This window comes from Cervus elaphus, chromosome 7 (assembly GCF_910594005.1).
Source record: "Cervus elaphus chromosome 7, mCerEla1.1, whole genome shotgun sequence".
Taxonomy (NCBI): domain Eukaryota; kingdom Metazoa; phylum Chordata; class Mammalia; order Artiodactyla; family Cervidae; genus Cervus; species Cervus elaphus.
This window is the reverse complement of record NC_057821.1, coordinates 5,310,748-5,326,627: the sequence shown is the minus strand read 5'-3', so window position 1 is coordinate 5,326,627 and position 15,880 is coordinate 5,310,748. Positions and strand designations below refer to the sequence as shown.

Sequence of the window (15,880 nt, the reverse complement as noted above, 5' to 3'; positions counted from 1 at the left end):
TATAGAGATTCAGAAGTGCTGGGGAGAATGGGGAGGTGGTCTTTGAATGGCCTGTGACTGGAATATACATGTTAGAAAATACAAAAAGCAGTGTGTCCATATCTTCTTGTCTGCCCAAGGAAGTCGGTGACCATGCCTCTCTGAGGACAGGGTGAAATTTCACACACATACACAATAATCCCAATTTAGGATGAGGCAACCAATTTTCCCCGCTGCACTGTTTAAAGGAATCTACATGGCAAAACCTACATTCTCTTCCATGCACAGTTACCTTCTGCATGGCTATGAAAGAAATGACAAGACAGGGCAGTTGTGATAAACTGAAGTGCCAGTGTTCAACCTCTGGAAATCCTTCATGCGTTTTAGATAGGAGAAAAAGTCCGCTTTTAGCTCTGTGTGTTTTCTTTTAACAGTTAATCCTGGGATCACAATGGAATGATTCTTGGAGAGTAAAGACACGACTGCCCTTCGATCAACACGAAGGGCAACTGGTTTTAAGTTTGATATGAGTCCACGCTGGACAGCCTTTCTTCTCTTGTGAGGGATAAACGCACAATCAGATAAGAATTTCAAAGTGACCTTGAGACGTACAATGACGCCATGTGCTTCCTTTAGCTGGCCACCCACCTTATGCTGGGCTAGTTGCGTTTTGATTTTGTCTGGGTCGTTGGCAATTTCCAGTTCAGAATCCAAAGACTTTTCTGACTCTTCCAGCCACTCCATAAGCTTACTCCAAGCATCATGGAACTGTAAAAGAAATTCACATCTTTGTCCAGTCGGGCACACTCACTAGATTTGAAATCAAGTACATTTTTAAACAGAAACTAATAGTAACAGAAATGTAAGAAATTATTTATTCAAAGTTTTCCCTGAAGAAGGAGAAAGGATATTTTCATCAGCAGATTACAAAACATCTTGTTAAGGCTTCTGTGGTCATGCCCTAGGGTCACTTTGTTACAACTCATTCAAACAGGTCAGCTTTAACAGAAACAGAAGTGGGGCTTGGGGCAGGCAGGGAGATCAGGCAGAACGCCCCACGCCTTTTTTTGCTCCATAACTTAACATAAGCACAGACCGGCATGCTTTATGTTATCCCACAGGTCTCTCATATTGCTTTCTTTTTTTTTATTTGGCTTTCTGAATGGTGTTCTGATTGGAATCTAAAATATGACACAAATGAACATTCTACAAAACAAAACAGATTCCCAGACACAGAACAGACTCGTGGCTCTGAGGGGGAGGGCGGGGAAGGGGAGGACTGGCGAGGCTGGGATTGGCTGATGCAAACTGTTACATATGGGATGGATAAACAATAAGGTTCTGCTGTGCTGCCCAGGGAACTCTGTTCAGTATCCTATGATGATCCACAGTGAAAAAGAATATACATTTGTATAACTGAGTCACCCTGCTGCACAGCAGAAATTAACCACAACATCGCAAATCAACCATATTTCAATAAACTAATAAAAAACAGTAATAACATAGGCTTCTGCTGTTGTCTCCCGACAGATACGGGTTTACTTCTCAGATGTTTTAATTCCTATGATAAGAGAGGTACAAAAAGAATAAAGTTTGTACATTCATTTTTAACAAAAAGAGACCACTACATTCCTATTGAATGCAAAGACAGTTCAATGTCTTTCTTGTTGCTCTCTGAACCCTCCCATCAATGCCTGAGCCTCCCCTGTTGGCTTTATATATAAGAGTGCCCACCGTACCTGAGTTCTAGCAAAACAGAATTATCTCTGTCTTCAACCTGGAACTACTCTGGTGCTATATATACTGAGTTGGCCAAAAAGTTCATTCGAGCTTTTCCATACCATCTTATGGAAAAACCCAAACGAACTTTTTGGCCAATCCAATATTTGATTTCAGCTGGTACTGTTTCTGGATACCAAACTGGGAAATTGGTTACAAATTATCTCTTCTAAGGAACTCAAGGGAACAGAAACATAGCAAAAACTTGAGTAATCAAAACAGTCTGCTTTCTATCAAAGAACATAAACAGTGAAATAACAAAAAGACATCTGACAACAAGCACAGTGAAAGCACAGAATCGCAACGCAGGGAAGGTCCACTAGAGACGATCTCGATAGAGACCCACTCTCCCCAGGCCCCTTCCCCACATGTAATCAACTTAGCAATGAGAACAGAGAGGCCAGGCAGCCACACGGATCGCCCAGGTCAGAGAACTGCAGCCAAGATCTGAGCCAAACCTGAGATACCAGAATAAATAAATAAACAGTTGAGGGTGGGGCCGGGCCATCAGCAGACGGCACAGCCTCTAACAGCTGAGCACTAAGTACAAGGACATAAACGCACAGGTTCTGAGGCTGATTCTGCTCTCAGAAGTGTTCTGAAGTCACTCAAACAGAAGAAACAACATCCCTCTGCATGGAGAACAGTATCCTTGCACGTTTAACTGAACAAATTGAGAAAATAAGATGGACCCAATAGAGAAAGGTGGAAGACAGTGGCCAATCGGCAGTGGACATCCAAGAGGCTTTGGTGATCAGACGTTCCTAACTCAGAGTGCCTCCAGGACAGCCGACAGCTGCAGAGGCGGGAGGAGACACGGCGGATCTGGCCTGAGTGCTGTCCTACAAAAACATCCAGGCTGATTCCATTCCAGAGACGCACTTATAACATGGAACACACCACACTTCCCACTCAAAAAGAGACACGCGGCCTGTAATCCTATCTCAACGCAATTTGTCATTTCTCCAGCTTTTAAACATTTTATGCTGGCTGCTTGAAACACTCCAACACTGGACTCCCAGGTCGTCTACTCCATCGCCCAACTGAACCTCGCTCCCCAAATAACCAAGCCCAACACCAATGCCAGACAAATGCAAATGAATGGGTTCCAAAGAGTCATGATAAAGATGTTATTCCAAGAAGTTCCTAGTAAAAATCAAAGCTATATGCCAAGCAAGGGGGGGAGGGGTGTGCATCTTCCTTCTTCCCTGGAATACAGAAATGTATCACTGTACTTTCCAGCTTTCAGTCTAGAATAGAAAATAATGACAGATGAAGGAAGGAAGAAAAGCTCCTTGTGAGATTCTTTACATTAAAAAACCAGCCTCCCAAGATTCAAACAGTTCATTTCAAAGTAGGATGGAGCGATGTCCAACCAGAGAAGAAAGGAAGGCTTGTCAACATGTGCATTGATGGGGAGAAGAGAAGGGGGCCCGCCAACCCAGACCCATTGTCGCCTTCAGAAAGCTGTCTGGGGGCTGCGTGGGGAGGAAGTCTGGTTTTGGAGCTACACAGACATAGCAGTGTAATAGATTGCCTCACTCTCAGTATGCGAGTGGAGGTTGGAAGGACAAAGAAAACAAATAGAACCAAAAACAAAAATATGGAGCCTCTTTTCGAGCCCTAATGATAAGGGTCCATCAGTGAAATCAAGCTAAGATCAGTCCTTCCAAGGCTGATCCCCAGGGCTTGGGGTTGCTGCCAGCTCAGAAAGTGAGATCATCCTCCACTCAGGCCATGCTCCTTGTAGGAAATAAACACCTTGGCTCTGGGCCATGACCGCTACACAAGGCACAGCCTTCCATAAAAGGACTTTAGTAACATAACATATATTTAATAACCTAACTGAGTCACTGCCGAGTCAGAGGATCTTTGCAGAGGTTTACCTGCTTGGCCCTCTTCCTTGCTTCATCCAAAGATCTTCCTCTCTCCACTAAGCGCTGGACCACTTTCTCCCAGCGACTCTGTACACTGATAAGCAGATTCTTAATGAGAACGACATCTTGCTTCTGGCTGAAATACTTCAGGTGGGTTCCAGTTTTGTCCAGCTCTATGATCTGCTCTCGGTGAGAATTGACTTCATTGGCAAAGACCTTTCCAAAAAAAAAAAGAAACATGGTAAGGAAAAATGGATCTATCTTGAAATGCTTCTGGGATGATGAGCTGGTCTCAAAGGACAAAAGACACTACTGAGACCATCAAATGTATGTTTCTCCCATTAAAACAGCCTGATGCCTAAAAACATTCGAGAGGTGAGTGCTGTGCGTCAGGACTGCAGCTTACCTTGTGTTCATCGATCTGAAACAAGACGGTGTCCAAGATCAGGCTGGGCCGGGAGGCCACGTTGAGGGTCTGCTCCGCCTGGGTGAGCCAGTTGATGAAGTCCTGGAGGGAGTTGTGGAATTCCACGGCCACAGTGAGAGCTTCTTCCAGTTTAACCTGCAAAGACAGACTAGTGAGCATTCTGTGGGATTCAAAGAGCTTCCCCTGCAGTATAGCCACTCTCTGACAGATCTCCTTTCCATCCACGCTATATTTCTGCATCTCTCCCAGACAGTTTTTGAATACTAGCTAACCGAGTCCCTTCGAGTAGAGTGAGAAGCATCGCATTGCAGGTAAAAAAGAATCGATATACACTAAAATTATGCCTTGGGAACAATTAGCAACAGAACATAATTACAAAACAGAATGTAGAAAAAGAAAACTTGACATGCATACAATTCATTTTGGGGGCCAAAATACTATGAAATACATATACATTAGGCTCTGTTGGTGAAGGCACATAATCTAGTATTTCAAGCCCATCATTTTTATATGATTAAACAATAATATTTTTAATTCCCTCTCAAAGATTTTTGTTGCGTAAGTGCTTATTTTTATATATGCAATTCATTTCATTTTCTTGGTCTCCCTCCCCCCGCCCCAAGCCTACATACAGCCTGCCTTTTGCTTAATACGTGTGATTAAAATTACTTAACCACCCAGAATTTGAGTGGTTCACAGACTTAAACTGTATCTAGTAACGCTTGATCTATGATATACCTTTCTCTATCTGCGTCTGAATAGGCTCCTTCAACTCTGCTCTCCTATGTTAAGACAGAATACTATTTTCAGAACCCACTAATGTCTAAATGCATACAAAGAAAATTTAAACATAAGTCATTAAAAGTTCCACTGACATTTGACTCAGAGATAAGGTCAGACTCATGCAATGAAACTGAGACATTCATTCTACAGTATTCATCAAGGCACATACTTTCCTTTCATTGAGCTTTGTTTCCACCGATTCCCACTTTTCTTTCAAGTTATTTATGTCTTGGTCAATATTTGTCTCTGCTGATTTGGGGCATCTTGCAAGCATCTGCTGGCCTTTCTGCATCAGAGTCTTATATGTTTCTTCTTTAACATCAAAGGCAGCACAGATTTCCTAAACGGAGATATTTCCCCAAATTACATCACTTAAGAGAACAAAATCTGAGTTCTTTTTCCACATTATCAATCCATCCAGCACACAAATAACCCTGACACTCGAACTTTCCACTATATTGAAAGAACACCTAAACCTACAATTGAACCAAGAAATCCTAGAAATGGTACTATTGTTATCAATCCATCTCACATATGTCGATATTTTAAACGCTACTGTGAAAGGTTTCAGTGCACAGTGACCAATCAGCTCTGTGACACTGGGTGAATAACGTCATCTCCGAGAGCCTCAATTTCCTCTCTGCAAAATGGGTTCTCTAAGTCTCTCCCTGGGACATAAGACAACAACTATGATTTTTTTTTGTATAACATAATTCTATGCTCAGAAGACTTATAGTGGATAGAAGGAAAGACCCAGTATAGTAAGACATAAGTCGATGACTCAGACTTTGAAATCACAGAAGCCAGACTGGTGGCCCTATGAATATTCTTCTCTCGTATAACATTTTAAGTTTTCAACTAGAATGCTGTGTATCTTCTACAGGGAATATAAAAAACTATTCCTTAAATAGATTCAAAATTGAAGATCAATGAAACTAGTTACATTCATGTAAAAAATAAGACCAGTTATATTGATTTAATTTAATGTAAGTCAAACCATAGCTCTCACTGAAAAACTATATACTATCTTACATTTTCAGTTTTACAATTTTAAAAATTGAGATACAGTCCATAAAAATAACCTTTTTAAAGTCTAGAATTTAGTGTTTTAGTATATTCATAAGGATGTGCAACAATCACTACTAATTCTAGAATTTATTGCCTCAAAACTTTGTAATTTCTTAAAACCTTATAAAGTTCCTCTCTAAACATATTTACAAAAATCCTCGTCCAAACATATTTACAATACCTAATCAAAGGAAAGCTTCTAAATATAGCTAAATCTCAGGAAATAGTAATAGCACAAGTTTTCTATTTTCCTTCCTGTATAAGAGAACCAATTCAAAAGAACATGACTAAAACAGTATTATGAAAATCAGTAACTCTTTAGAATTCCTTAAATCATGGAATTCTATAATCTAGCAAATTATATCAGCAAATTCATCTTAAACATCCTACCTAAACCAGACATGATGATATGTGATATTTTTCTAAAATAAAATATTCTAAAGATAAGTCCTTTGCTTTCCAACTTCTTCTTTACATTCTTCTAAATTAACATTTAAAAACCAGCTGTTATTAGACAATCATCTCAAGCATGTTTGCTCAAGGGTTCATTAAACTTATACTTGATGGACTGTAACAGCTATGCAGGTACTTTTTGGAAAGTAAGGAGATAACTGGAAGACGGCCAGATTTATGGAAAAGACAAGTACTCCCAAGTTACTTAGTCAATTACTTTTTCAGTGAACAAATGAGTCCCCTGTGGCACCAAAAACCCAACATATTAACGATAAAGCCACATACATAATTATTTTCTAAAACAAGGAAATAGACTCTGGAAAATTCTCTACTGGACTAATAGGATTCATTTTAACTGCTCGCAGCTACTGTGTAATAAAAGTTACTTCTGTATCACTTCACAACACCTACAGGATGGCACTTCCTCTCCAAATCATCAAACGCCAAATTATCCCCAATAAGTGCAGCTTTGTTAGTAGGATTTTACAGTAGCATGAGAATTACTAAAGAGGACAGACTTTCACATACAATGGACCATTCCTTTTACCAAACCCTTAAGTACTTCTGCTTTTATTTCTTAAGATGCTAACTGTAAGTGTTAGACTATTAAAAAAGATTTCTGATGCAAGTTCATAAATATAAAAATTAGAGGGTTCGTTTTCAACACCTGCAACACACTGCTTTCTCTTACAACTTTTAGAGTAGAATTATGATGGGAAATGAATAGGCAATGTCAATAGATCAAACATAGTCTAAATTTTCCATATTGCCATGATAGAAAGTCAGAATCTCGAGTTTCATTATTTTTCCTCCTTATCATTAAGAGTGGACAGGGCTACAGAGTCTGAGTGGGAACCGCCCCTATGTAGGAGGAACTGCTCGGGGACAGACAGTGAAAATCAAGCGTCCTCTTGTCCTAACCTGGTGGGTGTGAGGTTGAAGGCATAGCCCCACCAAGGTTAAAAGGAGCAAATAAGTCACTCTGTCTTCACAGGACAAGAACACATCTTCTAGCCTTCTGTGAAACGCGGTGAGAATCTCATGCTCACAGCAATACTTTTTCAGTTCATTCTGACTCCTTTTGGGATTTCTCTTTTCACTGAAGGCACCACAGTTTAAAATTTACCCTATTACTATCCATAAAAGATTATCATTTTATGGGGGAAGATTTGCTTCTAAAAAACAGGTCTAGACTTCTAAAACCTCTTTTTCACATATTGACACACCACTTTAAAACAGAGATTGTGATTTTAAAAATTTAATCAACATTTAATCAACAGTGTGTCCACCACTTACATTTCTGCTACAAAACTGAATCGCCTTTAAACCTTCACCTACGGTTTATTTGCCACCAGGGCCTATACAAAATGGTCAACTTCTTAATCTGAGGCCAGAGCTGGAGAAAGCAATATAGTTACCAAGTGGGCATTGAGCTGCTCCCTGGCTGTTTCTGGTAAACCTCCCAGAGGCTTGGATGCTAACAGATGCCGCTCCGTGTCGGTCAACCACTGCTGCAGATCCTCAATTTCACCGTGGAACCCTTTGGCCTGGAGTGAGAGAGAGGTACAAGGACAGGTGCCAAATATGGTCACTTTGGAGCCAAAACCAAAGCTTAAGCAGCCTGCTAAGCCGCGCCATGCATTCTGAGCAACGGCAGGGGCCTCTGGACCACCTACCCTTCTTTGTCAGGAGCTCAGACCACCAGGCTCAGAGCTACAAAGCTGCGTTCTCATCAGCTCTGCTCCTTAACCCCACTTATTTTTACTCCTCTTCCCAAGGTATAAAAAACTAAACAGGGGTCTGAAAACCAATCAAAGAATGCCGTGCCATCTTGATCCTGAAGATCACGGAAAGTTTCAGGGTTTATTCCCTTATTCACCTGGCGCAAGGCAGCATCCAGCTGCTGCTTCCTTTGTTCTGTTTTTTCCAAAACGTTTCGCCAGCGTTGATTCAAAACCTCCAGCTTGTTCTGAAGGCTGCTCGCTTCTTCTCCTGCACTTGATTCAATTAGATCATTTCCTGCTTTATTCACAGCTTCCACAGTAGATTGATGGGCTAATACATCATTTTGGAGCACCTGAAAATATTCCAATAACACTTACTATGTTTGCTAGTTTGTAATCAGCTATTATCGCTTCTAGTGCAATTGTTTTATTTCCTGATTAGGAAACCTTTTGAAATTAAAACATCATATACACAGAATTTTAATACTGTGAACTTTTTAAAACGGTGGACTTCTTTCCCCTTAGCTTTGCAGCTTTGATGAGTATTTCTTCAATCTACCAACATCCCCTGAAATAATTATGTTGAGAACACTGCTAGTGCTTCCCATTAGAATAGCTTTGCAATTGATGATATTATCTAGAGATTATAGTTAAAAGACTCTAAAAATATTCATTTGATTCAAGCTCATTTTAATTGAACTTAATTTTCATGTCTTGGGCAAACACTTTCAAACATATATTAATATATTGATATATGTTTGAATATAAAATGAATACATTCCCATGTCTTACAATTAGTACTCTTAAAAAGTAAACAAATGATGATCATAGAATATTCTTTTATCATCTCGGGTTTTAAGGGTGCCAGAATTAACTCTTAAGTTGACAGGAACCCCAGGAGGCTCTACTATTAATGGGAAAGAGATTTCACCAACTACTGGGGATGCATGAGCCCAGCATTCCATTTAGCTGTTCTCTTACTAGAAAATACACACATAAAATGCCTATGACAGACCCCAGTGCATAATACCTTTCTATTCTATTATCCGGTGGGAATATAAGGGCAGACTAATAACACTTAAATGCATTAACATGGACAAGAGTGGTAAGTGCAGAAACAACTGCAAGGCTAAAAGAATTTTAAAAGAATTCTGAAAAGAATTTTGAAGAACAAATAACAGCTCAGGAATAGTTTCCTTTCACAAAGACTGTGCTATGTTTTTGGAAACCAGAAGAAATCTTCCTCTATTGTTAGTAAAAGTCTGTGATAATCCTTCTCTACACTCAGATGTGTGTTATCCTGGGTGGGACGTCCCACACGGGGAACCCCAGGCCAGGAGGATTTCAGCCAAGGGCATGAACCACCTGTGATCACTGTTCCTCTGACTCCATTCACTCAGGTTCTGGGGCATCTGGTGACGGAGGGTTTTTCAAAAGCTATAAAGTCAGCTGAGAAAGGAGTGATGTTAATAAGAAGCAGGTATGCTGACATGTTAACAGTAGGAACCACTTTCAAAAGGTAAGAGCTCAATATTTTCACAATAAAAGCAAACAATAATTATATAAGTCATTCTTATAAATGTTCAGAGTCCCGCTATATAAGCCACCGCCTAGGAACCAGAACATAAGGCAAGACAGAGATGAGAACATTCCCTTCCTTTCTCCAAAAACTGTGCTGGCAATTCTGAATCCTTGAACTGTGACCTTTAGAAACGGAAGAAGAAGGGAGAAGGAAGGATTGGGAGTCTGGGATTAGCAGATGCAAACTAGTGTATGGAGGATGGATAAACAGCAAGGTGCTACTGTATAGCACAGGGAACTATATTCAATATTCTGTGATAAACTAATGGAAAAGATATGAAAGGAATAAATATATGTATTTATAACTGAGTCACTCTGCTATATAGCAGAAATTATATACCACATTGTAAATCAATGACACATCAGTAAAATTAAGAACATTTTTAAAAATGCAAGGAGAAAACATCCTTAACTAAAGCAAACTAAGGGTTCCTAACTCATCCCTGCAAAAGAACTGGACCAGGGTGCCTCATGTTCCCACCTCTACCATCTTCTACAACGTTCCTGTCATTGATGTATGTGAGTTTTACTACAATGGCTAAGTTTGTGACAATGTAAATGCTATAAACTCACACTATGAGAAGAAACATTCTGTTTACATGCAGAGTCACTCTGATTGCAAAGGTATAATATAGAGATTAAATGAGGACAAATATTGGTAATGCAAAGTTAGTTCTAACTGCTTAATCAGACATAGCTGGGTGATGATTGTAAACATAGACAGAACGGGGTAAAGACAGAAGAAAAATTTAAACTGGGGAACAATTACTGTGGGGAAACACATGAAGGAAGAGGAATTAAGTAAGAATAATAAAAAAAACTGTATATCATGACCTTAAAGTGCTAGAAACCTATTATTTTAAAATGGTGTTAATATGTAAAATAATCAAATGTTTCAATATGATAATCAAGGAAAACTTATTAAGATTAGAATAAGATACCACATAATGTGAATGTTAAAAGTTCTATGAGAGCCTGCTGAATGTCTATATCAACTCTACAGGGCGTAACTTTTATTCACTAAACCTCATGACTTGACTAAGACGGACAGAATTTTCTACTAAGAATTATCAACCAGTGTCACAAAGATGATAAAAACATGACACTCTTTTGCATATATCTCAAGGTAAACATTTTCCATTTATAAGCTTTCAATCAAGCACAGGACATGTAAAAAACTCTTCTCAACATAACAAGCACTTTTAAAAGGCTAACTCGGAAAGAAAAGACTAAGAGACACAAAAAGCCAGTGAAAAGAGAAAGAAACAGCAGGATAAACCCCAACATGATTAGGGAGATATGGACAGACAGAAATAGGCAACAAGCCTAACAGCAGCAATGGAGACGCGGGAAGGGAAGGGTGACCGGAGGGGACACACAGTAGCCTGCAAGGAAACTGTGACTTGTCAGGCTGTTCTCAACCACTTGTGAAACTATGTCATCCAAGGACAGGTATAATCAGAAATTTAAGCCCTCCAGTGTTGGTCACGCAGCCCTCCTAAAATTCAGCCAGAAATTCCCCATTCTTGCTGTTTTAGAGAATAACTACCTTGACCAATGAGAAAAACATTTTCAGTATCATCTTTTAAGGAATGTGCTTATATTGCAGATGTCAAATAGAAACTTAGGTCAAAACCATAAAATGCCTAAAAAGGAAACAGACCAGAAACATCTGGTGACCCTAGAAACGCAGAGAGAAGAAACAGACAGTGCAGTAACAGCCACTTACGTGATGCTTGGCGAGCTCGATTTCGATGGCCTTGGGGTCTGCTCCAACAGGCTTCTGCTCGCCGAGCAAGCCCTCGGTGTGCGTGAGCCAGGCCAGCAGCTCGTCCAGCGCGTGTTGGAACTGCCCCAGGGCTAGGAGGGCGCCCTCCAGCTTGTGCTGCAGACAGAGGGGCGGAAGAGGATCAGCCCACACGCCCAGCAGGACAGACGGCCCACGTTCATCAAACACGAGTGAACAAGTGATTGCTTCATGCCGCACAGGCCTACTGGCAGAGCAATGAAGCCAATCACACACACCCTCCTATATTTTAAGTTTGAAAAAGACGTTTTTTAATGGCATGAGAAGCATGAAAAGTTCTAAGGAAACAAGTGAATGTAGGGGTTTTCCAAGTTTATGTCCAGGAACACCGTATCCTACGTTACCATGTGACCCTGAAATCTGCACTGACCTGCCTGTTGATGATTCTCTCCTCCAGACTGTCCCATATCAGCTTCAGCTCCATCAGCGGGTCCTGGACGGAGTGCTTGTCACTGTCCTCAGTCACTTTCTTCAGCAGAAGCTCCGCCTGATGGTTCAGCCTCTCCATTTCTATCTGCTGTTGATACGCCTCTGACTTAAATTGCTGTTTTTTAAAAAAGAGACATATGAGGAAAATTCGTCACGCATCACTAACTTTAAACAAAAACTCTATGGGTTAGATCTTTATTCTAATTCATACTTCATATTGGGGTGGGCTGAAGAGGAGTAAAAATCTAAAACAGGGTTTACTGATTCAAAAAAAGGCATAGAGAAAAGGAAATTTTCTCACACCTGAAACTAATACAACATTGTAAATCAACTGTATTCCAATATAAAATAAAAATTAACTTAAAAAAGAAAACTTTTTTTATTATTCAACATTTTCTGATGGAACGATGTTTTTACAGTTTTGCTATTTCGCTTCTGTCTCCACAATAAAGAGTGAACAAATTTCAACGATGAACTTCTTCCAGTGTCTGATTATACATATTTAATAAATGTTTTGAGGCTATAGGAAAGAATAAAACAAAATATATATTGACATATATGAAATCCAGGAAAAAACTCTCTAACAAACTTAATTTCCTGCTCAAAGTATACATGTGTCTTGCACTCACTGAACATTGTATGTTTTCTGTAGCTATGCTGTTTTGTTTTGTTTTGTTTCTTTTTCTTTTTGGCCAAGCTACGTAGCTTGTGGGATCTTAAGTTTCCCAACCAGGGATCAACCCCAGGCCCTGGCCGAGCGAGTGCGGAGTCCCAAGCACTGGACTGCCAGGGAATTCCCTGCCATGCTGTGTTTATTAATATTTATTTATCCTATGGCTCAACCAGTGCGGACTCAGAATAACATTCCTCTCTCTTGGTGCTTAATGACATGTATGTAATCATCCTAGCTTTGCCAACTAATACAAGTTAGGCAGGGGTTACTTGTAATAGGAAACCATCCTTTCATAAAGTATTGATTTTAATCTCTAATAGTAAATAATTAAATAGTAAATGATTAATGAGCTAAGCAGTCGCTTCATTTTTTTCAAGCAAATTAAAATAATAATTAAAAGCAAAAGAATAGTGAACATTTGCTAGACTCAAGGTGTTCTCAATAAACTTATAAAGAAAATAACTTTATCCTCAACTAAGCTGTGGACACAGAAGTGAGAGCAGTTAGATAACACCATTTGGCTGGTAAGTGCATTAAAGGGGATGCAATTTCAGATACCTGATTTCAAGGCAACCACCCCGCCTAGTCTGCTATATGCAAACCACTGAGATACATGTAAAATGCACAAACCCTCCACATCTGTAATTGTATATAAACGATATCATCTGTTTACTACAGGAGCAGACAGAGTGGAAAAAAAAATCACAATCTAATAATGATGGCAAGAGTAAAATTCTCAAAAAGAAACAGTTTTTTTTTTTCTACCCAAAATATTCTATATCACACTCAGAGAGGAAAATGCTACACTTCTAAAGCCAGATAGTAACTTTATGCAAAAATGTAGTAGCACTGATGGAAAGGGGTACAGATGCCTCTGTAGAGGGAGACTTAAACCTCAGGAGGAAATGCTGCCCCCACTTTGATAAAGGAGCATCAGCAGAGGAATTCGGAGGAAACGGTCCAGCCATTTTCACAGCTGGAGATCAAGAGCCACAAAGGAATAATTACAGAGGAAAGCAGATGGGAAACAACAAACATCTACAGAACAAACATTTGGGGAAACACTGTGATCCCATCCACCCACCGGATCGTCCTTCGGCCTATTAGACTAACTGAATTATTCTGAACAAGGAAGAAAACAGAAGTGTTGCTGTGTGTGTGTGTGCGCACGCTCACTCAGTTGTGTCAAACTCTTTGTGACCCCATAGACTGTAGCCCACCCGTCAGGCCCTGTCCATGGAATTCTCCAGGCAAGAATATTGGTGTTGGTTGCCATTTCCTTCTCCAGGGGATTTTCCTTCTCCAGGGATCGAACCTGTGTCTACTGCACTCAGGCGAATTCTTTACCCACTGAGCCATCGGGAAAGCCTGTGTAAGTATCAGTGACAACAGCATGCTACAGAATAATTCAGCTCTAAAAATCTTCACAGTATAGTGTGTGTGAAATGTTAGCTGCTCAGTCGTGTGTGACTCCTTCTGACCCCATGGACTGTAGTCTGCCAGGCTCTTCTGTCCATGGGAACTTCCAGGCAAGAATACTGGAGTGGGTAGCCATTCCTTTCTCCAGTGGATCGTCCCGACCCAGGGATCAAACCCAGGTCTCCAGCATTGCAGGCGGATTCTTTATAGTCTGAGCCACCAGGGAAGCCCAACAGTGTATACATAGGTAATATGTAAAACATACACACACACATATGCGTACCTCATCCTACGCTCAACATGAGGACATCTGTAAGGCTATAAATCAAATGTAAGAGTGCTTGTCACTCGGTACAGAACATTTTAGTTTGCTTATCTGCATTTTCCAATTTTTCTATACTAAACCGGTATTGATTTGGTAAGAAATACTACTAGTATTTCATATCCTTTATTGAGTGAGCACTTACATGCACCTTATTATAACCAGTTACGTAATCAAAATGAAGCACTTCAATTATGTAACATAGAAAAATCTGCACAAAGCATCCCATGAATCAAGAAGTTAAGAACGCAACGTGCCTGGTGGACTTCTCAGCCCTTACCATACCTTTAGCTCCTCAATCTGCTGCTTGACGGTTTCAAGATCTGTTCCAATTGGAGACATGGAAGCCAATTTGCCACCTGCAATATCTACCCAGTCAAATAATGCCTGAAAAACACACAAGGTCACATTATTATAACAGTATATATTTGAAACTACTATAACCACCTCAAGTGTGAGAGAAAAGTATGATCATAAATCTATAAAGATATTAAGCAAGGAGCCTATTTTATAAAAAATGTAAGTGTCAATATACTGGAACAGTCATTCCAGATATGAAATAGATGAAACCTTCAATTTTATATTCAAATTTGAAGAAGGAATTCTATCTCGAATAGAATCTTAGAATATTCAGAACTTTCAAGAAAAGTCTATTTGAAAAAAAGGTTTTATAAACTTACCACCTAGAATAAAATTATCTGTCTTCTTTTATGTCTGCCTAAAAGGCAGACTGCATAAATATAGTGAAAGAAAAAGACTCAAACCCATCTGTTGATTCAAATAACCAAGAAGTTGACTGCTAGGCACTTCAAACAATTTGTCTCAAGTAAACTCTTACGTATTATTTAGATTAGCATTAAAATCCTACACATATAATTATTAAGACCAGTATTCTTAACTGCAAAAAAACCTGCAAACTCTCCTATTTTTCTTATTCTTTTCATGCAATATAAACATTCTAAAAAGGCTCTACTTTCTTTAGGTACTGAATACACAAAATTATTTTGCCACTTAATGAAGTTGCCAGGTCATACAATCAGGAGGAAAAAAGTGGAATAAGCCCTGAGAACTTAAGCAACAACCTGGGAAATAAAATGTGTTTTCCTTGACAGTCAAGCCTTTAAACCTCTGGAGTGAGTGTCTTCAGCTTTGGACACTGAGCTACAACTCAGTCCATCACTGCCCTTCATCCCCGAGGTGATGCTACTGACCTAGGACCAGCGGCACCTCTGAAGGGCCTTGCTTTTCTAGCAATAGTGATGAGAGGAAGCCTCAGTGTCCAGCTGGGACCTGACCCCCTGGGGCTACTGATGGCAGCACCATCTCCAGCCCAGAGAGAGGACACAGTCCCAGGGACCTGCCAAACAGATGTGAGAATCACCCGCTGGCCTCGCAGACAGAGCTGGAGCCTGACAGGTTACTAGCTGCTGACACCCAACCAGTAAATGATCACACTGGTTTAAAAAGAAAAAAAAAGCAGGAGAATTATAATAAGGTGTCACTTGTAGTGAATTTTTTAATATATTTACAAGGTTGAAAACACTTCTCTGCAGGCATAA

At 39.9% G+C, this 15,880-nt stretch overlaps 1 protein-coding gene across 17 annotated transcripts in view; it reads right to left on the bottom strand.

The window, feature by feature from the left end:
• The window catches only part of DST (dystonin), a 522,273-nt gene that overhangs the window by 30,481 nt on the left and 475,912 nt on the right, over window positions 1–15,880 (bottom strand). For all 17 annotated transcript variants that reach the window (XM_043907023.1, XM_043907022.1, XM_043907025.1 and 14 more), the window contains 9 exons: window positions 14,607–14,708; window positions 11,849–12,022; window positions 11,401–11,556; window positions 8,246–8,443; window positions 7,785–7,913; window positions 5,015–5,185; window positions 4,042–4,197; window positions 3,645–3,851; window positions 628–747 (listed from right to left, as the gene is read on the bottom strand). In XM_043907023.1, coding sequence (XP_043762958.1) covers window positions 628–747; window positions 3,645–3,851; window positions 4,042–4,197; window positions 5,015–5,185; window positions 7,785–7,913; window positions 8,246–8,443; window positions 11,401–11,556; window positions 11,849–12,022; window positions 14,607–14,708 — 1,413 coding nt within the window. The remainder of the gene's footprint in view (window positions 1–627; window positions 748–3,644; window positions 3,852–4,041; window positions 4,198–5,014; window positions 5,186–7,784; window positions 7,914–8,245; window positions 8,444–11,400; window positions 11,557–11,848; window positions 12,023–14,606; window positions 14,709–15,880) is intronic.